Consider the following 22864-nt stretch of genomic DNA (forward strand, 5'->3'; position numbering starts at 1 on the left):
TGTGAACCCACTAACTTGCAGAGCTCCAATAGTGTAGGAGTTGGAGAAGATGACAGTTACCAAACTAGATGTGTTTCAAATTGGGGTAAGAGTGAGGGGAAAGCATGCATATGTGTGTACCTTTGTTTATGCATAAATGTATGCACAAATGTCTGTGTGTGCATGCGTGTGTGCCAGTGTCTTTATGTCTTTCTGTGTGAATGCATATACATTTATAGGTGTGTAATGGTTGTGTGTGTGTGTGTGTGTGTGTGTGTGTTTACACGTGTGTATGTGCGCATGTGTGTGCATGACTGATTGATGGCCACCCATGTGCATGCTGGATGATGGTAGTTAACTTGTTTCTACTACCTCTGGCATTGGGTACCAACTACCATTTTCTCAGTAAGGTTGCTTCCGTGGCATATGGTAGACATCCTCAGCATATTGCACGCATCCTAGGCATTATACAGTGACAATCATTGCCATATTTTAGGTTTCCTAGGCATTAGGTCATCCCTGGCTGAAATTGATGCAGTTGTGGCATACTGATGGCATCCTAGGTATAATGGAGTCCCTGGTATAACGCTGCCTTCTTTGGCCTGATTTGAGACTCCGGGGCCTAGTGGCGGTCTTAGCACATCTTGCGTGTTCTTCCATGGCATTATGAAGTGGCACTCCTTGAAATAACTGAAAGTATGGCATTTGTTGGCTCTCTTTGGCATATTGTGGGGATCCTATGCATTACTGAGGCCTAGGCATAAACCTACCCTCCTTGGCATAATGTGTTTATTCTGTGTATTATGCTGCCCGTGGCCTAAGATATGCAAAGTATTATGGGGGTATATCTCTGTGGGCATACTAAGCATTATCGTGGACATCCATGGGTTAATGTTGGAGGTGGCATGAGGGGATCATCTTTGGAATATACTGTTCTGTGACTATTCACAAGGAATACATTCACTCCAGCAAACAATAGAACACCTAGCAGAACTCTACTTTGCAATCCATGTACAACCGGCTATCTCATCCCGCTAAGTTTATGATGCTCTCCGACATCATACTATGGTTCCTCACTCACATGTTCTCCCATGCTTCAACCAAGCACACCACACTGAAAACCTACCTTCCTAGTACCATTAATCAACACAAGGGGTGTAGAGATTGGCTTTTCTCTAATAGTTAATTCTGTCCCTTTCCGTCTCTCTGTACCTTCACTATCTGTGCAGTGCACCAGGACACTCGTCGGAGTAACAGTTGCACTGTAGAAATTACCTTTACATATACATTACATTATATTTACAGAGATGTGTATGCAATGGTATGGTCAATTTCCTTTAGGGATAGGAATCTCTTGGTAGATTTTCAATTAGGCTGTTTACCACAACCCCCAATAAACCCCAATCTGGTAGTCACTTGGGGAGTGGAATAAGCCAGAGCCTGTGTATCTGTTGTTTAAGATCTGGATGGCTGTTGCCCTCTGAGGAGGTGGTGCCTGGGATGTGTGACTGGAAGCCACTAAGCAGCTTAATGTCTTTGGTTAACTGTGGAGTGCAGTTTGATTGAAGGCGAATTTAAAGGTCACTCTCTCTGACAGTGTCTGCACCTCAAAAGGAGGAGACAGGGTGTTTGGTTGTCAGACCAACCCCATTTCCCCCCTGAGAAGGCGCTATGGTGGAGGGGGTACCCAGGCGCAGAGTGCAGTGCACAAAAGCATTCTGCACCAGGACAACGCAGGGTTGAAGATTCTGGCATATACTTATGCAGTGGGTGTGAGTGAATGCTCTATCCTTTTACGAAGGAGTCCTCCTTATGTTTTCATCAACTCTCCTCTTTACTTCGAGAATTAGCCTAAACTCTCATTCTTTCTTTGCATGATTGCATGTTTGTGGTATTTATAAGGTGCAAACCTAGCCAAGAGGCAGTGAAATGCTGAACATAGCCAAAGGAAAAGGCACATTCAGTATGTGATTGCTGGTTTTAATAGTAGTATTAGACTGCTCTTGCATCATGATATAGTGTTCTTTAAAGTAGTATCACCTGCCAAATAAGCAGGGGTGCCACCTATGATGACTTGTAACCCGAATTCATGTCTTTCCAGGTACTTCAAGAGAACCATCAACATTCTGGTGCAGTTCATCCCCGAGATGATCTTCATTCTCTGTCTCTTTGGGTACCTCGTCTTCATGATCATCTACAAGTGGTGCCAGTTTGACGTCCACACGTCGCAGCATGCTCCAAGCATCCTCATCCATTTCATCAACATGTTCCTCTTCAACTACAGCGACCCCACCAATGGCCCTCTGTATCCGCACCAGGTAGGGCAGGTTCCAATGAAACACCATCTACAGCACGCTTTGCCTACACAAGTTATGAGAACTGTCACTCAAGCAAATGCACAATACACCCAGGCAAAATCAACCAAACAGTACTAATAAATAGAACAGCAATTCATGGGCTTCCAATCAAAATGCAGACCACAGTTAACTGTTATGCAAATAGATCACTACGTTTGATCTAAGCCTAGTAACCTGTAGCATCCCGCAGGGTATGAAACTCTGGCTAATAAAAAAGGCACTTTACTCTTTCTCTGGCTACAAATGCCCCACCGCTTTGTGGCGACCGCTCAATTTAGCATGGATCACTTGGTTACCCTAGTCACAAACAAAATGCACCTTAACACCCTCCCCCTTTGCTTTAGATTCTGGGTGTCTGAAAGTTTAATGAGGTTAAAAACTTCCATACACCAACCGAAAATACTATATCACATCTCCCAGCTCATCACCAAATCACCATTTTGTTCAAAACAAAAGGGTAATAATATCAAGGGACTCAATGGTAATAATGAAACGGGACACAGATGACACCATGAATAAACCTTATTCATGCCACACTGTCTAGAACCACCTGGCCATAATCAGGCAAGTAAAAGTCAGAGCACAACTAGACAATTGCAATGTGCTAATTGTGGCACTACAATAAGGAACCCATCACTGACTGCAAGGGGCATGGCTCTGGTCTGAGCTCGAATTAAAGGAAGAGCACACATAATTCTCGTCCAGAAACATCTGCCTTGGTCAAGGATCACCAACCAGCACCAAAACATCTAGAGAGGTTCATTACTGATCCATCCAAGACAGAATCAAACGTTAACCTGTGTTCCAACACACACAAATCCACATACTGCACATCTTCTGCAAGGCAGCAGTTCTTCTGACACTAGGCTCCCGGAAGAAGCGACATTGTTCTCGGCAACAAATTCAACCTAATATGCTTAAGAAATACCACAACACCACCTGTTGCCTTAACTTCCAGATGTCTAAACAAAATCTTAAAGCTCATCCCCAGACCAGATAGCTTTTCTAAGGGGACCATATTATGAAACATATCATCAAACACGTGCACAATAGATACATTGGCAAGTGTCCAGGTGACCATGATAGCAGCCCCTCCCCCTACTCTTCCAGGAAGATAAACATGAGCTTGAGTGCTGCATTGCCCTTCACTGAGACCTGCCTCATCATATCAGTTTATGGTCATTCATAGGTCTCAGGGTGGTCTCACTACCTCAGCACTATGTACAGGTCTTCACTAAAGGGCCCCAGTGACATCTCCTGTCTCTCAGGGGTGGAACATGCCCTGACTTTAAAGTGGCCCTCTGGTAAATGATGCAGGGTCAGATTCATATTATTTCCATTTCTCTTTACTCTGACCACATTTAGTTAATAGACCGGTATCACTGATTTGAAAAGGTAACTTTGGTTTTTGGGTACGCACATTACTCACAAGAGTGTTCATTTATCCAATTTCCGAGCATAAGTAGATGGGAACACAAGGTAATGTTTATATTTAGCTGGTGTCATCCCACTGAATAATTACAAAAATGTTGTATAAAAGTACTTTTTTACACATACTTTAAACTTGAGTTCTCCATTGTTGTCAATTGTTGAACTATTTCACATATGTTTGTTCAACTACCACATAGTGCTTATTACTCAGTTTAGCTGGTGGTGGTAACATTTATTTTGGCTATAGAAAATGATTTCAAGGAGTTTCATGTTTGATTGTGGCCCAAATGAAGAAGGACTGATTTGCCGAAATGGCGAAACTAGTGTTGGCTTAAGGCTTAACGTTGATATGAAGTGACGTGGGCTTGTGGTTACAAGAAGCCTATGGATCTGTTCTGAAGAATGAAATAAAGAATTCAGGATCAGTATGGGACCTAAACATTGAACTTTCTACAGCTAAGGATGCTCAGGTTTTTTTTGTTTACAACACAGGCCCCCATGCACCATGTCGCAAGGACGCCTGCACTGGTGCAAGGTAGCACATTGTTTACCAGTGTAAGGAGAGGGCAGGAATGCTGCTTAAATGTGAAATTTTGCACATTTGTTTCCTCTCCCTTTTACACAGCACAGCAGGGTGTCTTGCTGCGTGAAAGTATGATAGATCTGACCCAAAGTGGTTATCAGAGAGAAGCACACCTCACACTACACCAGGCCGTATAATTAACAGTCGTTGGCACATGTGAGACAGTAGTCATATGTGGTCTCAGCTGCAGTATCAAACTGTTGTGAGATGAAAAATCACATCTTAACACTAAACCTCAATGGAGGGGGATTTGTCACAAATAATCACCCATTGTTCACCTGAAAGAGTCTGCCTTTTACACATGAAGCTCTAGTTCCCTGAGCCTGAAGCCTTCTCATGGTCACTGCTGATGCCTCTTTATGTTGTATCCAACTCTCAATTCTACTTTCATCCACTTTGCAGAAAGAGGTTCAGAGTTTCCTGGTGATCTTTGCTTTAATCGCTGTGCCCTGGATGCTGCTGATCAAACCCTTCGTCCTGCGAGCCAATCACCAGAAAGAACAGCGCATGGTGAGAGTACCACTCTTATTTTTTCCACAAAACACACCTGATATCTGATGTAGCTTGGACTAGATTTGCATTCACCTGCGGCCTGTGATCTGTGGCACCAGAAAGATTTAGGACCGGATTTAGAAGTCGGTGGAGGGGTGGGTGAAGGGGAACACACGGTCACAAACATTACGGATATCCTGTCTGACGTATTACGATCACGTTCTATCCGATCAAGTTTATAATACGGCAGATGAAGGGGCGGCTCCTCAATGTGGGCCGAGGCACGTCGTCCCACTGCTTTCTTGCAGTGCGAGAAACAGTAACATAAAATGGTATGAATACCATTTTATGTTACTGATTCTCGTGCTGCGAGAAAGCAGAAGTGTTTGGTTGGGGGCGGGCGGGTGGGCGGTCCTGCAACTGGGCAGGGAAGGAGTGGCTAGCCCAATGTTCAGGGCCCTGACTGTTTGGTCGAACCTCTGGGGCTGACCAAACCAGTCATGCGCACTCTTCCATATGTAGGCTGCAGCCTCCATGGAAAAAAAGGCCTCCCCATAGACGTCTATCTGGGCGCCCTCCCCACCAATCACAACGCTGCCCTAGCAGCATTGTGATTGCCTTAGGGGAGGGAAGGGAGGCTGCCTGCTTCCAGCGAGGAGCATAGAAACAGAGACGACCCGGGACCAGATCGGGACAGCTAAGGTAAGTTATTTTTTTAATATATTTAAATCTAAACATCTCCCCCACGTGACCCCCTCCCCGCGCGACCCCTCCCTGTGACAGAGTATTTCCTCCACCGACTTCTATATCAGACCCTTAACCTGTGTTCAGAAAAACCATGAGAAGAGTAAGAATAATATTGGTAAATACATAAAGATTAACACATGAGGTAAACAAGGGAGCCTTGTCTGTGTGCAGATCAAGGTTTGAATGAATGGCATATAGGCTTCTCAATGGACAGTAAAGAGAAGGGGGTGAGTATGGCTGCATTTAGGGGTCAGCTGTACTCCAAGGCAGGAAGCCTAGCCTTTTGGATTTTTTAGAGCTCTCTGTAAGTAAAGTCGTATTCAGTCACAAAACCTTTCACAGTTCAGCATTTCTGCAAGTGAATCCTGCCTCATTCAATAGGGTACATTCCGGTTGTCCTGTTTACCAATATAGTTTATAATGCATAGTGGCTCTTTGCATAGCTTAAGAATATGGAGAAATAAAGCAGCGAGATGAACATGTTTGGTATGTTTTCGAATTTGTTTGTGCCCTGCATCAGGTTCTGCAGCATATACTTGTACCTTGTTTAACTATTGGTGGAAATACAACTTAGTAAGAAAAGCTCTGTGATCATTTCAAAGGATATGACTTTTTTTCTGATAAAATGTCTACTGCCTAGCATGGAATCCAGAACAAGCTCACCAAAACAGTCTTTTGTCCATGGCCTTTAATTAGGGGTAGCACCTGCTACTCATGACGTGCCTTTGGTACACCTGGTATTGACCTTGTTAGCCCTGATCTCAAGGTTCAGCCCTTGTTACCCACTTACTTCCAGTAGCTTCCAGCCATTATCTTTCTGTTAATCTATGAGCAGCAAATAGGAGTCTTTTGAGGGGCTGATGTGGGGAGTAGGTTTCAATGTTGTGATGTTGTGGTGTCTGTTAATGTGGGACATCACGCTGCTACCCGTGACCCTTTGGTGATTCAACGCTCATGGTCTTGTCTGAGATCTACACAGTTAAAGAGCACCAGCAGGCCCACCCTAAATACCTGTCTTGACACTTATAACATCTGTCACATTTGATGAGCTGCTATCTCTTACTCTTGAACCAGCTTGCCCTACATTGGATAGATGTGCAGCTCATATTTACTGCTTGCAACCATCCAGCTACTAGCGCCTGACATCAAGAATTATACCAGTTCAACCAACTACTAGCGCCTGACATCAAGAATTATACCAGTTCAATGTAAGTGTCAAGTAAACTGTTTACTGCCCTCTTTTAACTACAAAATCCTTACGCAGATAATAGTGACTTTAATAATTAAAGACCAGTCTGGGCTATTCCATAGAGGGCCAACATTTTAAGAAAATTGTCATGATCACCAATCAACACACTGTCTCCCTTGGGTCCTGCCTGCAGCTCCCTAACTGTCCCCAGATCTAAGCTCATTGCAAAGGCAGACCCCCCTTGAAGTGAACTGCTTGGACCAATAGCCAGCAACCTCACTAGTTTTGCAGAGTAAAGGACCCTTGGTAAATAGGCGGTCGTCCCGCTCCATCAAACATGTGGTTCCCTAGACCTTGATCAGTTTTGAACCAGGGAAGCGCCGAGTTTACACTGGCAGAGCCTTCCCTGTCAGTGTCAACCTCTAACTTTGTGTCCTGTCCACCAAAGGGCCGGCAGGTCACAGTGACTGTCATCTGTACGTGTACATGGAACCGTTCCTTTTTTTCGTGGCATGTTATGGCGAAGTAGGTCAGGGAAAATGCAGCACAGCCCAAGCACACGGATAAAGCTCACTTCATGCCGGGGACATTTATGGAATTCTGTGGAGAAAACAAACGTGTGCGTTTTGTGTTTATTTTGTCAGGACGAAAACATTTGTGAAGTGGGTACTTTAAAATGGCACCCACTCAGCAGACCTTTAGTGCTGTGGAGGCAGCTCCAGTCAAACCACAGAGACACCATGGCCTCCACCACCCTGGAGGTCGACAGGCCGTCTGCCAGGGCCTAAATGATTCCATTAGAAATCTGGAATTCTGAGCGCTCCATTGAAGACAATTGAACAGCTCTGGGTTTATAATGGTGGGTATAATCTTAGAGCTCCAACATTCCAATGTTTGTCTTCATGTGTCATCCTTTTACATTCAGATCATTCTACCCTTAGTGGGTGGAATGTTCTAATAGCCTTTCAGTCCTTCTGCCTCGGGCGGTACCGGTTGTTAAAGGCCCACCCCCTCCTTATAGGCCTGAACCGTAGCAGCGGGCTATAAGACTACATAAGTCTTTTTGACGCACACGTTTTTTTGGTGCTAAAATGGGCGGGTATTACTTCAAGAGGTGGTTTAGATACAGCCTAGCTAGTTCATGGTTGTGCAATCAATCAATCTATCAGGGGTTTATAAAGCACGGTCACTCACCCAGGAGAGTCTCAAGGCACTGAGAGGTGGGGCTGCTGATCTGTCTGGGTGTAGAAGTTCAGTCAAAGAGCCAGGTCTTGAGATCCTGCATGAACTGGGTCAGCAACCGGGATTGCCTGAAGTGGAGATGCATGGTGTTACAGCTCTTGGTGGCAAGGTGGGAGAAGGATCTTCCTCCAGTTTTGGTCTCGTGGATCCGTGGGACGATGGCCAGGGCCAGTTGGGCAGTGTGAAGGTGTTTGGCGGGTATGTGGCATGAGAGGCGTTGGTTCAGAACTGCGGATCCTGTGTTGTGGGTAGCTTTGTATGTATATGTGAAGAGCATGAAGGTGATTATTTTGTCGGCTGGAAGCCAGTGGAGTTCTCGAAGGTGTTCGGTGATATTGCTGTTGCAGGGGATGTTGAGGACCAGTCTGGCTGTGGCGTTGTGAATGTTCTGTAGTTTCCTGAGGATTTTCTGGGTGACGACAGCTTAGACTGTGTTGCCGTGGTTGAGTCTGCTGGTGATGAGTGCATGGGTGAAAATCTTTGTGGATTCTGTGAGGTTCCACTAGAATGTCTTTCAAAGCAGGTGGAGCGTGTGGAAGCTAGAGGAGGATATAACATTGATCTGGCAGTTCTTTGTGAGTGAGGAGTCCAGTATAATGCAGAGGTTACTGACGTGATCCGTGATGGTGTGGGGAGGGGGGTGCCTGAGCAGCGGGCCACTAGTAATCATTCCATGCTGAGGGGTGAGTCCCAGGGTGAGTACTTCATCTTGTCCGAGTTGAGCTTGAGCCAGCTATCTTTCATCGAGGTGGCAACAGTCTTCATCCAAATGTGGAAGTTGATTCTGGAGGCTGTAGGTTTGTTGGTGAGGGAGAGGATCAGCTGGGTGTCGTCGGCTTAAGAGACAATGTTGAGTCCGTGGTTCCTGACAATGGCAGCAAAGAGGGGCCATGTAGACGTTGAAGAGGGTGGAGCCCAGGGAGGCTCCTCGGGCAACTCCGCAGCTGACCTGATCTTGTTACTGTGGGGAATTGCATGAAACTCCCAGCTGAGGACATGGAAGTTACCTACCCTTTGACTTTCAACCAGACCTTGCTTTTAGTACTTAAGGCTCCGAAGCATCTTCATGGATGATGTAATTTGTGATGTCATGTTTGAGGTCATGGGCAGTACATTGAGGGGAGGCAGCGGTGTGTTGCTCACAATAATTGCCAAATCCACTGGTTTTACGTTTTTGCATCTTAACCACAACATTCCATCGGCAGGAGTTTTTAGCCAAATCTCTATGATTTAAAAAAAAACAAAAAAACTCTATGTTGGCTTTTGAGTAAAAAAGCATAATTCACCCATCACAATTCTTTCAGTAAAAAGTAAAAATAGGTGTTCATTACATTTAAAGTCAATTTCCATCTTTCTTTTTGTGACAGATACAGTCTCTACCTGAAACTGAGATTGCTTCAGAGCACGGCGAAGGGGAAGTGGTACAGTCTAATCATACTAAACCTGCTAGCCAAGGAGATCACGGTGGTGGCCATGGAGACCATGATGAAGAGGTAAAAAAAAACAAAAAAAGAGGGCAGACCTTCTGGAAGATAAATACTACTTTGAGACAAGGAGGAATGTCTCATTTACCTTCACCTAATTTTCAAGATACATACAAGGGTGAAGGAATGTGCATTGATTTGCATGAATGTGCATTGATTTGCATGGATAGGTTGCTTTGGATGGATTTTTGTCTTGTCTTATTCACCTCTTCCCAGGTGGGCACGTACTGGTTGATGGGAAAATACTTGGTCTCAAAAGCATCCAGCAGACGTGACACCTCTCTCAAACTCTTTGATGCGAAAGTGGACCGAATGGTTGTGCTCAGCTGATAAGGTCTACATTCTGCAGTCCCAAGAACAGCCATTAGAGTTGCCATAAAAGGGGATTGTAGGGCTTGCAGTCTAGGTAGCCATTCTGAAGAGCAAGGGATTCTTCTGAGAGTCTTCAGACAGTATAGACAAGAGATTGTGGAGATTGGTCTCTCTCCTAGGCAGGTCCAGATAGTAGCTGACTATGAAGACAGTGGGCCATTCATATAATAGTCTTTAACTTGAAGCAGTAATATGGTAGTCACAGGAGTCCAGGGCATGTTGTGAAGTAACGTGTCAGTGTTCCTTCTTTGCTTGTCTTGCAATGGACCTAGATGAACAAGGTTAAAAACGGAAGACATCAAAGCCACTTCTGCTATAGAATAGCATATGTAAAGCTGCACATGAGAACAGAGGCAAAGATAAACTGTGCACTTGTAGTAAATCTGTAGTCCTAGCTCACAAGAATGTGGCTGCCAGACAATGTTGGAGGGAGCCTACTTTCAGATTGTATCCTTTGAGGCGTGTGAGATGAATCTATGACATAATATCGACAGACAGAATATAGACATACAAAAATATCGACACAAAAATATCGACATAAAAAATATCGGAGTTCTATCTACATAAAGGTAAGTACAAAAACATCGGAAAAAAATAGCGTAGTACAAAAATATCGGAGTTAAAAATATCGTTTTTTTAAATGTATTAATAATAATGTAAAAACAATTTAAAAATACATATAATTTAACAAATTATAAATATAAACATTAAAACATATTTAAAAGATAATAACTAATACATATACATTTAAAATAAATTAAAAACTCTACATATAAATTAATATATATACTTACTCCACATATTGCAACAGTAGGAAAAGCATTGGATAGCGTAGGGGTAAAAATGACTATTCCCACTCCATAGGGTGCAACAGTAGGGAAAGCGTTGGATAGCCTAGGGGTAAAAATTACTATTCCCACTCCAGAGAGTGCAACAGTAGGGAAAGCGTTGGATAGCGTAGGGGTAAAAATTGCTATTCCCACTCCAGAGAGTGCAACAGTATGGAAAGCGATGGATAGCGTAGGGGTAAAAATTACTATTCCCACTCCAAAGGGTGCAACAGTAGGGAAAGCGTTGGATAGCGTATGTATTGTATGTATTTTTTTTGTTTAAGCGCGAACAGCTGCCCCAGCAAGGAGGCGTCCCGGCACTAATAACCATAAAATAACTACTGAGGGGAATGGGGAGGGAGAAACAAGATGGCCTAGGACAGTGGGAACAGATGAGTTTTAATTGCCTTCCGGAAAGCGGACAAGTTATTCAGGGAGCGAATGTTCAGTGGCAGTGAGTTCCAAAGTTTTGCCCCCAGAACTTTGAAGGAGCGGCCACCAATACGGCAGAGCTTCGTTCGAGGAATAGTCACAAGATGTTGACCTAAGGAACGCAGATTGCGTTGAGGGATGTAAGGTATTAAGAGCGGGCGTAGAAGTTCAGGACATTCTGATTTAAGAATTTTAAAAGCAATAGTGAGGGTCTTAAATTGAATTCGGGATTCGATAGGTAGCCAGTGTAATCTTTGAATAGTAGCTCTGACGGAGCACCTACGGGGGAGGCCCACCACGGCCCTTGCCGCTGAGTTCTGTACCCGTTGCAGCCGTGCTGTCTCTGCTTTATTGGCGCCTAAAAAAAGAACACTAGCGTAGTCCAACCGGGAGAGAATGATGGATTGAACAATTAGCTGGCGTGTTTTGGAATCAAAGAAACCGAGTATCGGGTTGAGGCTCCTCAGCAAGCCCACACAGGTAGCTGCCACTTTCTTTGTGTGGGTCTGAAAACTAAGCGAGGAGTCCAGCCAGACGCCCAAGTTTTTCACCAGAGTTTTCGGTGATGGGATGGGGCCCAGCAAGGAAGGCCACCAGTGATCACTCTAATAACTGGAGTTTTTTCCGAGGAGCAGCACCTCCGTTTTCCCTGCGTTAAGCTGTAGGCAGTTGCCCGTCATCCACTGGGCAACTGCAGCCAGGCCATCCCTAAATCTCGTGGCCGAGATTGAAGGGCCCTCAGTGAGAGTGATGACCAGCTGCGTGTCGTCAGCGTATGACACCAGCGTGAGGTCCCAATCTTTGGCCACTCCCGAGAGAGGCTGCACATAAAGGTTAAAAAGGGATGGACTGAGTGCAGAGCCCTGGGGAACTCCTTGGCCGATGGAGTGGGACCGGGAGATAAACGGAGGGACTGAGACCCGGAAGGATCTGTCCTTCAAGAATGAACGGAACCAGTCAAGGGCGAGATCACTAATCCCTATAGCCTCGAGGTGCTTTAGCAAGATGTTATGGGAAACCGTATTAAAGGCTGCGCTGAGATAAAGTAGAATCAGCGCAGCACTCTGACCGGCATCAAGTATATTCCGGAAGTGTTCGGTGGTAGACAAAAGGGCAGACTCGGTACTATGTCCTGGCCTGAACCCGTTCTGAGATGGGTCCAAGTTGTTTTGGACCATGTGGTGGGACAGGACATTATTCACGTGGGCTTCTGCTAGTTTAGACACCCATGGAAGCAGCGAGATGGGTCTAAAGTTTTCCAGCTTTGTGGGGTCCAAAGTAGGCTTTTTAATAACAGGGGAGACCCATGCTTGTTTCCAGCAGGTTGGGACCACAGCCGAGGAGAAGGAGAGATTAAGTAGCGTGGCCAAGGAAGGGAGGAAAATATCTAAAGATTCAAGAAATTGGGCCAGTCTCATGGGGTCTGTAGGGGAACCAGACTTAACCTTTCTGCAAAGTTTGGCTAGGTCGTCATGGGAAATTTCAGGTATGAGTGACAGCCTGGTGCCCTTGATAGATGGATTAGAGGGGTTAGAAAGGTCGGGAAAGTCCTGTGAAAAGGCACTATAAATTTTTCTCACCTTTTCTATAAAGAAAACGGCGAGATCCTCACACTGCTGTGTGGAGGTAATGCAGGAAGCTGGATTGCCACTGTTTGGAAGTTTTTGCACCAATTTAAAAATAGTTTTTGTAGGATTAGTGTTGGAATTAATTTCTTTTACGTAGAAGGAGGCGCGCGCAGCGCGTATGGCTTTGTGATAGAGTTTTAATTTGGACAGGTAGAGAGCTTTATCCCTGTCTTTGTACTCCTTTCTCCAACTACGCTCAGCTATTTTGCACTCTTTCCACATGATTTTCAGAGTTTCATTATACCATGGGTTGGAAGGGGAGCTACGTCCTTTAGTCCATTTAGCTGGTATAAGGGTGTCAAGTCCTTTAGTGATCCAGTCCTGGAAAGCAGCATAAGACGTGTTGATGTCTTTAGTAGCTTTGTGATGGAATTCTCCTAAAGTGGTGAGTAGGTCACCAGTTAGAAGTTTATGCCATGGTCTCTTAAGACAAGAGGCAGACACTTCTTTAGTGGGCAATTCTCTTACCATCATCCGAAATCTGATAAGAAAGTGGTCAGTCCATCCCATGGGTTTGGGTGGGTCAGCCCTGGCCTCCGGGATATTGGTAAAGACGGGGTCTAGTAGGTGACCAGCGGAGTGTGTGGTGGTATGAATAAGTGAATTTAACTGTAAGGCTGTGAAATCCGCCAGAAGATTTTTGATGGTGGGGTCTAGAGTGGAGTCGAAGTGGAGGTTAAGATCTCCCAATATAGTAAAGTTAGCCGGAGTCACTACTAGGGCGTGAGCCACCTCTAGGAGTTCCTCAATAAACTTAGAGGTGGGTCCCGGAGGACGATAAATGTAGAGGCCAGAGAGGGCAAAATGGAGACCTGTAGTAATTTTAAAATGAGCACTTTCACACCCCCAGATGTCTTCCTTCGTAAAAGAGCAGGTGTATATCGTTCGGTATATGACAGCTATACCACCTCCCCTAGTGTCTCTATTGATAGACTTCATTGAGAAGCCCTCTGGCAGCGGGAGACTCGGCATGCTGGTCAGATCGTCATGGAGCCAGGTTTCACATAAAATTAGAATATCAGGATTCTCGTCAGTTAAGAGAGTATTAACTTCAGGATGGTGTTTTGCAAGAGACATGACATTCAGCTGGAGGACCGTGAGGGAAGTGTGTTTTGGCACAATGGCTCTGTGCCCAGATAAGCAGGGTTTGGGTGTGACAAAGTTGCAGGACTTACATTGTAAGCAAGTCTGTCCAAGGCAGCCTACTAGCTTGTCACATCTCTGGGCCGAATTCAGAGCGAGGAGACGTAGGGGTAAAAATTACTATTCCCACAAAAAAATATCAATTAACCAATTAATAACAATTAATATTATTACATTGATGTAATTATAAATTAACTAATTAACACATATTAATTACCAATTAATAATTAATGATCAATTAATAATTAATTAAGATATTTACAAGAAGAAACAATATTTATTAATACATTATTTATAATTAATATTATGAAATAATTAAAAAAACGAATTACCAATTAATTAACAATTAATTAACAATAAATACCAATAAATAAATTCAATCTCTCTTTAATTAATTTAATTTAATTATGTCACACCCTATTCCCCTATAAACACACAACCCACTACACATAAATAAATCACATAAAAAATGTAATTGTCATTTAATCACTTAATAATAATTAATTACCAACTAATTATTAATTACCAATAACAAAAAATAATAAATATTACTACATTAACTCTAATTAATTTAATTAACTAATTAATAATAATTAATTACCAATTAATGATTAATTAATAATTATTTATTAATCAAAAGTATTTTTAAAAATAATTAATTAATCATAATTAAATTACTTCCCACCCTATTCCCCTTTAAACCCACAACCCGCTCTGATACTAAAACGCAAAATGTAAACAAAATTACTAATTTCTAAACATACATTAAAAAACATGTTTAACAAACATATATACAACATAATAAAATACATAACACTAAACAAAATTTCGATATTAGTAACATACATACCTTAATATCGACATTCTGTCTATCAATATTATTGCACATCGATATTCTATACCATCGAAATTAAAACATCGATATTATTGTATATCGATATTTTAATTTTGATATTTTGTCTCTCTACCGTGTGAGATACTCTCGGATTGCCATCTATAATAATAATAACAATAATACTAATAGTATCAATAGTAATATTATAAGTGATAAAGTACCCCTTGACATACATTATAAGGATATTTCAAGTCACCCAGGACTTTCGTAACCATATAGAGGATGAAGACAAAGGCTGAGCTCCTTTATAAGGTAATGGAACTCTGAGGTGACCTACACTATCCTTATCATGTACACCAGGGGGTACTTTATCCCATATAACACACGGTCACACATCACCTTTCCCACAAACTACTTAAAACCTTGGCGCATAGCTCTTTAATATGAAAGAGCGAGCATGTTTGCAAACATAAAGAGTAAAAATAAAACCAGTGCAAAATTAAACACATCGACAACCTGTTAGTTATTTGTTGCAAACAGATATTAGAAACAGTTCAGTAGAAGCCAGTTAAAAAAAATAGCTGCACCAGCTGGTAATATGTAGAAACATGTAGAGAGAGTTTAGCTATTCTCTATCCAAAGAGTGTAGAACATAAATACATTCTCTCTGCTTGTCATTGTAAGCTAAAGAAATAGAGCAGAAGAAAGAAAAGCAAGGTTCAGATTTAATTGATTTAAACAGCTGCTACAATTATGCTTTGTGACCCGACTTTTACCTCAGCTGCGGGGTCTGGCAGCAGGCATTATGACATCAGAACTTGACTGTAATAACTTATATTAGAATATTGGATAGTTGAGCGCTCCATCGAAGACAATGGAGAGCTCCAGGCCTCCAATGCCTCGTAGAAGCCGCAAGCATCAACATTTCAATGTTTCTTCACAGCTGTCATGGCTCGCAATACTCGCGGGTGTGGGGGAGGTTGCGTGGGGGGGGGGGGGGCTTCAAATAAAAATGTAAAAAAAACTTACCTGACCGAGTCCAGTACCGCCTCTGCTCCTGGGCCTGGTCCCGCGTTTGGCGTTTTCCTGCTCCTGAACAGGAACAGGCATACTCCCTCCCCTCCCAAAAAGCAATCGCAATGCTGCAATGGCAGCTTTGTGATTGATGCGGGCACCACCCATCCGGGCATTCTGTAGGGCGGCCATTTTAGAGTGCGCATGACTGGTTTGGTCGACCCCAGAGGGTCGACCAAACAGGGCCCACAACAGTGGGAAAGCCACTCCTACCCACCCGCCCGCCCCCAACCAGGCATACCCTCCTGCCCTCCTCCAAACAGGCATACCCCGCCTTCTGCTTTCTGGCAGTGCGAGAAGCAGAAACATAAAATGGTATTTAAAATACCATTTTATGTTTCTGGTTCTCGCACTGCGAAAAAGCAGTGGGGAGATGCTCCTCTGCCCTAATGGAGGAGCCGCCCCTGCAGCTGTTTCTGTTTACAAAGGCCTCACAGAGCCCTCTAGGGGCTGAATGTTCTAATAGCCTTAGAACCCTCTATAGTCGGCTCTACCAGCCATTAAAACCCTGCCCCGCTGGTAAAGGCCCTCGCCAAACACTGGAGCGGGTCTGTAATGGCCGATCGAGCCTGCTACATCAGGATCTAAGGCTATAACAGTCGAATTCTGACGTCTTTTCTTTATAATTGGCAACTGGGTGCATCACAAGTCTCTGTTTATAAAGAAATTTGATAACTTTATTTCTATGTTTCTATTGATGACGCATAACTGCTTTCCTGTGCAGTGTAAATAATAGTATTTCGTAAGTTATGGTATTCATAGCGGTGCACCTGAGAGGTCTGGGATATTCCTATGTAGCATGTCAGTGCTAGGCAGTGGGTGTATAGAGTCGTTGGATGCCCCGCATGAGCCCAGCAGCTATCCATGTCCAGCAAGCTGGCTGAGAGGCATCATCAGTATGCCGTGCTGCTGACCTGCGAAAGGTCAGTATCCAGGACACAGTTTTTTTTGCGATTATAATATATTATATGAATATTTAAATCAACTATAAGGCAACAAATTTAAAAAAACATCAAGTTGAACAGTAAATTATTTCAATTATTCATAATTATTTACATGAACGACCACCAAGGACCTCAATCAAAGTATGTCAATGGCCATCCGAGGTTACCCTGGTAATGGATGGCCCGCCTTTATCCTTCGACCATCAGACCATCCACTGCACTTAGGGAACCTTACTATTGTGGCTGGTATCCTTTTGCCGAAAATGCTTTGGCATCACTGAATGCCTGCAGGGCTGCCATGTTGTGAGGGCCCGCTCAACATACTTTTTAGTTTTCAAAATCATTCCATAAAGAAAGGTTTTTTCCTGAGAGGCGCAAAACAACACTCGCCACGGTGTACAGGGCGCCTACTCCTTGCCTAAAGTGACATTGCTAAATTTTCACTGCCAAGGCCCATTGTGTCTTGCATGGGCAGAGAAACCCTGGCCTGGGATTGCCATCTTCAATAGGCTGGCCTCCTGATGCTTCAAAGGTGGGTGCCATGTGGCACATGGGGCGCTGCCAATAATGTTGTGCTCATGCTCCTCTGACGCATAATCAGCGGTTCTCCAACCTCTGACTGGAACGCGGGAACTGAAGGTAGGCGGAGTCGTATACATGGTGATTTATGATAGAATGTCCATACTGCCGAACTCTAAATGAACCCAAATATCAATTCCAAAACCCTAGCTGGAATGAAACTGAGAGCTTTTTTGTTCATATTTCACAGCACTTTAAGCCTTTCTTGATAGTGTACATCTTACACTGCTTTGATTTCTGACAAACACTAGGCTGAGTAGTTAAAACCACTAGAAAGCAAGGCCAGGAAACATTGAGTATATTATGTTGAAAAGTGTTTGCAATTTGAAAAATGTAATATATCTTTTTTACATATACATATCCCTTCTACCTAACGAGGGGCATCCATTTGTTTTACTACAACACAGCACACCCCAGTGGTGGCAGATAAGGGAGATGTCTATTCTTGTCTTGCCATAGAACCAGTTCTATAGGACAGTCACTTAGAGGAAGAACTTGTTAAGGGAGCAGAAATTGTGTGTATTGCCGTACTTTTCAGAAAGTAAATATTGTGAAGGGTTGTGTTCTTGCAAGGAAATGCGTTCACTGGAGGTGTAATATTTTTGGGGAAGAAAGGCCTTCCTAGACGATGAAGCTGCTGTGGAGAGTTGGGCACTCTTGAAAGCTAGGCAGTACCCTGATAGAATATCCACTCTATGGAGATGAAGAGTTTTGGAGGAGAAGGGTCTTCCTGAGAGGGACATCACTCCTAGAATAAGCAGAGTTGATGTGAGAGAGTCTTGCTGTGGAAAGTGTAGAATTCTCAGGAAATGGAAATTTCTGGTGATGGTAGAGGTTAATGGAAGGAGGAGCTTTTGCCAGCGATGGAAAGTTCTTGAAATGCAGATGTTACTGGAAGGAGGTGCATTACTATGGGGAAGTGTGTTCTGTGGGAAGATGGTCCTGTTGGAAGGAAAAATATTCCCGGAAAAGGAGAGTTTTGAAGGTGGAGGAAATTACCTGGGTCGAGGACCACTCTCATGGGATGAATGCGAGTCCCTACTGGATTAGGATCAGTTTTAGGGGATTGAATGTTCTAGGGATGGAGTGTGTTATTGGAAGGAAAAGCATCTCTTTGAAATTAGTTCTGGTGATGAAGGGCCTTTTCCAAGTAGAAATATTTTCAAGCGATAATGAGTTCTTGGAAAGTAGGGTGTTCTCAGAATGGGGAGCATTCACAAGAAATGGAGATTTGTTGAAGAAATATGTGTTTGAGGCGGGTAACCAGGTTCGGACAAAGAAATGTTCTCGAGGGAAGGATGATTTTGAAGCTGAATGAAGTAGCATCAAGAGGGATCTTTGGAAGAACATTTTTCAATAATTTGTGTTGTGGGGACACTCATGTGACACTCTAGTGGTGAGCCAGATGATGAGAGATGAACTATTAAATCACTGTGGCAAATTTGCTGTCATTCCTCAAGATTCCAATTCCAGACCACAATAATTTCTTTTTTTGAGTAGGAAATTTTCCAATGTACAAAAATAACCTAATTTGTCATGTTTATTTTTTAGTTCAACTTTGGAGACATATTTGTGCATCAGTGCATCCACACCATAGAATACTGCCTGGGCTGTATATCCAATACTGCCTCCTATCTCCGGCTGTGGGCTCTCAGTTTGGCCCATGCACGTGAGTAATAACTATGTATCATACTAAAACTGGGGGGGGCACGTGGCTGAGTGATGAGTCTTTTTAATTTATTGAACAACTCTGGATCTGCTGTTGCAGCTGCACTGCCATTTTATATTGCGTTATGTTATATTGTTGCATTTATATACTGCTTACTACCACTATTTGTGGTGCTGAGTACTAGCCCCTGTGGGTAGCATGCTATACTGGGCAGAGTGTGTGGTTGGGAGGATGGAGGCTTAGTATTTAGCCTACTTGGAAAGTGTTTCCGTGTTGTGCATTATCACCACCGAAGTGCAGGTATCATGTTGTGGGATGCAGCAGTGTGGCGAAGGAAGGAGTTCGTTCGCTCTGGCTTTTTAATATTCTGGCTTTACAGCGCAGCTGCCACTAGACAATTATCTGAGCATCACTATAGAGGGGCTCTGGCTGCCCCCACATGTTGGGAGCCATAAGTATGTGTTTTAAGTGGGCAGAAGTATATACAGCTAATTTATTTATTTATTTGTATTAATTTGTTCAGTAATGTTTTTTTATGTATTTACTTATTTATAATTATTTATTTTTATTTTGTATTTCCCTCCAATAGTTCAATAAAGAAGCAATTATAGATACACTTGTTATGATCATATGTACACATTGTGATAGATAAAATAAAACAGAGACCCATAAGCATATAATAAAAAAACTTATGTAACTTATCACATATTGTGACACATAAAATATAATAAAAATAGAGAATCAAATTACCTATATGTAAAATATGCTGTGACCTTTATACATGTTGAGCATATATATATATATGTGATCAAGGTGCTGTGTGCACCGAAACGCGTCATGGCGGAGTGGTGATGAGTGATTTACTTAAATAAAACTTACCACGTTCACGGAAACCGGGTTTGCCTCGTCTACTTTGCTGCTGCTGCATGCTGCTGCGGACGTCTTATGCCAAAAAAAAAAAATATATATATATATATATATATATATATATATATATTACCTACTGGCGGTCACCAGTAGGTAGTTATAGTTAGGATTTTTTTCAATGCAAAATCTCAAAATTCTATTGTGAATAACTTTGGCGTCGGTTTATATATATATATATATATGAGAAAAATCGTCACCACCACTTGCTGACCTTTTTTAAGCAAAAATGATGAAGAGTAGACCTAAAATTTGCAGGTGCAAACTATTAAAGTGCCTTTATTGTGCCCAGAGCCTATATATAAAACACACACACACACACACACACACACATATATATATATATATATATATATATATATATATATATATATATATATATACCATGAGTAATATATACTATAAGAATATCTATAAATTTTTAAGCCATAAGTAGAATATACATTTGTACAAAAAAATGCATATATCTAAATACATACATATAATCAAATTCTACATTTTTACATGCACAAGTACATGCTGTACATTGGTGTTTTGAGTATGATGGTCATGTAGGAAAGAGCCAACTCTTGAGTAGTCTTCTGAAAATATGATAGTAAGACGTAGCTCTTATATTTAGGGGTAATGAATTCCATAGTTTGGCAGCTTGAATAGAGAAAGATGTACCCCCCATGGTTGTTTTTTTGCATGCTGGGGGTTTGAGGTGAAATGCCAATCTGGAGTGGACGTTCTTTTGTTGCATGTATTTGGTGATCTCATTCCTGATGAAAAGTGGTCCTGTTCCATGTATTGCTTTGTGGGTGATACAAAGGAGCTTGAAAGTGATCTTTTGGCAACCGGTAACCAATGTAGGGCTCCCAAGGCAGGGGAGATGTGGGCTTGTGGCTTTACATGTGGTAGGAGTCTGTCAGCAATGTTCTGAATTCGTTATAGTCCTTTCATAGTTACTAAAGATGATCCATGTTAAATGCAATTGGTGTGATCAAGTTTAGACAGTACAAGAGAGATAGTAGCTTGGACTGTGTGTGGAAATCCTAAGTGGAGGAAAATGCATCGCAGGGTTTTCATAGTAATGTAGCGTTATCTTGCTAACGTATCCACTTGGGCATTCATTGATAGCATTGATGGCTTGTAGTCCATGGTAATTCCAAGGTTTCTTACTTCCTTGGAGACTTTAGGAGGTGGTCCCAGATTGTCAGGCAAGACGCAAAGTGCCACATATGAGTATTTCAGTTGTGAATGCATGTATTTCTAGATGGCTCCATGATCCACTGATGAATGGCATGGAGGCAACTGAAGATTTATAAGTTTTCAATGTCTTTGGGGCTTTCCAGTTTAAGAAGTATTTGTGTGTCCTCTGCGTAGTTATAGCATGTGAGGCGAAATTCATTGATCATTGTTGGTAATGACTTTATGTAGATGTTGAAAAGCATGAGTGAGATAAAAGGGTCTTGTGGGACTTCTGCTTTTGCGAAGTATGGTTTGGATGAGAAAGGATGTGCATGCATGACATTTGTTCTGTTTTCAAGGTTGGATATGATCCAGTCAAGAGCAGTCACCTCTATGGTGGCTTTTGGGTTAGAGTGCATGATGAACTGTGTTGAAGGCAGCTGTAATGTCCATGAGAAGCAGTGCAGCTACTGGTTTCAAGGTCATCCCAGATAGGGATGAGGGCAGAATCTGTGCCTTTTCCTGGACAGAAACCTGTTTGTAAGTCTTAAAGTATAGAGTTCTCTTCAATGAATTGTGGCCATTTTATCAGTTTCCCAGGAAAGATCCATGTGTAATTGGTCTGTAGTTGTTTGGGTCATGCGGGGTCAGGTTTGCTTTCTTTAATAATGGGCGCATTAATGCCTTTTTTAAAGTCTTTCGGAAAGACTCCTGTTACAGAGTTATTGATGATTATTCTGATTGGTGCAGCAGCAGATGCATATACACAAATGTTCTTGAGGATTTGTGGAGGACAAGGGTCAGAAAGGCACCCAGCAGTCCTGCTTGGTTTGATCAGATCCATACATTTAAAAAAAAAAAGATTCATATGTGTTTGCATGGTTTCGGGAAGAGAAATGACTCTTTTCAATGCAAAAATCATTGTGGGCCTGCATATTTACAAACACATAATCTATATTCTGATAACCTTAAATGTTTTTGTCAACTGTCTTTTTGTAAGCCAGCTTCAGAATCACCCGGGTAACATGGTGTTCTGACCTGGGTCACCTTTTCCAAGAAAATGAAGGAATTCGCTTGTGTGTGTGCATGTGTGTGTGTGTGCATGTGTGCAGGAGGAAGGTATGCAATTTGTTTTGAACCATACTCTCTAGAGAGAGGCTCATGTTTTGACTCTTGTTCATTTATGGCACTTAATAGAGCCAGCAAAACTGGAAGTGGGAGATAGAAACAGCTAGCCCTCTCTTGAATCATCAGAGTGGCCTATTTGTAGTAGTGACAATGTTTCAGACTGGCACGCTGAGTGTGGTCATAAGGGCTGTGGATTATTTGAATTTTAATGTTTCATTCCTCTTAATCTGGGCATTAATTCTATGACCCTAATCAGTGAAGGCTCCTTACTATAAAGAGTAGTCACTGAAGCCCTGTTACCTTAAGGGTATAAGTGACTTGACGTCTATTCAGTGGCAACCATGTCAAACTATTCTAGGTGTCTGATGGTATTCTGTAATTACAACTGCATCTATAAACGAAGAAGTAAATGTGCTGTAAAACTCAGTTAATATTGGCTGAACATAGAGTTTGGTCCTTTACCTTCCTGAAGAAAGGGTAAACTTTACCAGAAGCCACACGGTCCATCCAACAGTAAGTAGCATTTTTTTACGAGAAGATGCTTCCTGAAAAATAGTGTAAAAAAACACAAAAAGAAAAGAATCTACAAAGACCTATAAAGATTGTGGGTGGTAATCCATTTCTCTGTAATA

The 22864-nt window shown here is 42.5% G+C and overlaps 1 protein-coding gene across 1 annotated transcript in view; it reads left to right on the plus strand.

Annotated features, from left to right (window-relative positions):
• LOC147734659 (V-type proton ATPase 116 kDa subunit a 4-like) overlaps positions 1-22864 on the plus strand; it is a 222762-nt gene that overhangs the window by 117099 nt on the left and 82799 nt on the right. The window contains exons 15-18 of the mRNA XM_086952957.1: positions 2081-2297; positions 4753-4860; positions 9388-9513; positions 18893-19010. Coding sequence (XP_086809083.1) covers positions 2081-2297; positions 4753-4860; positions 9388-9513; positions 18893-19010 — 569 coding nt within the window. The remainder of the gene's footprint in view (positions 1-2080; positions 2298-4752; positions 4861-9387; positions 9514-18892; positions 19011-22864) is intronic.

Source organism: Lissotriton vulgaris, chromosome 1_2 (genome assembly GCF_964263255.1).
Source record: "Lissotriton vulgaris chromosome 1_2, aLisVul1.2, whole genome shotgun sequence".
Classification (NCBI taxonomy): Eukaryota; Metazoa; Chordata; class Amphibia; order Caudata; family Salamandridae; genus Lissotriton; species Lissotriton vulgaris.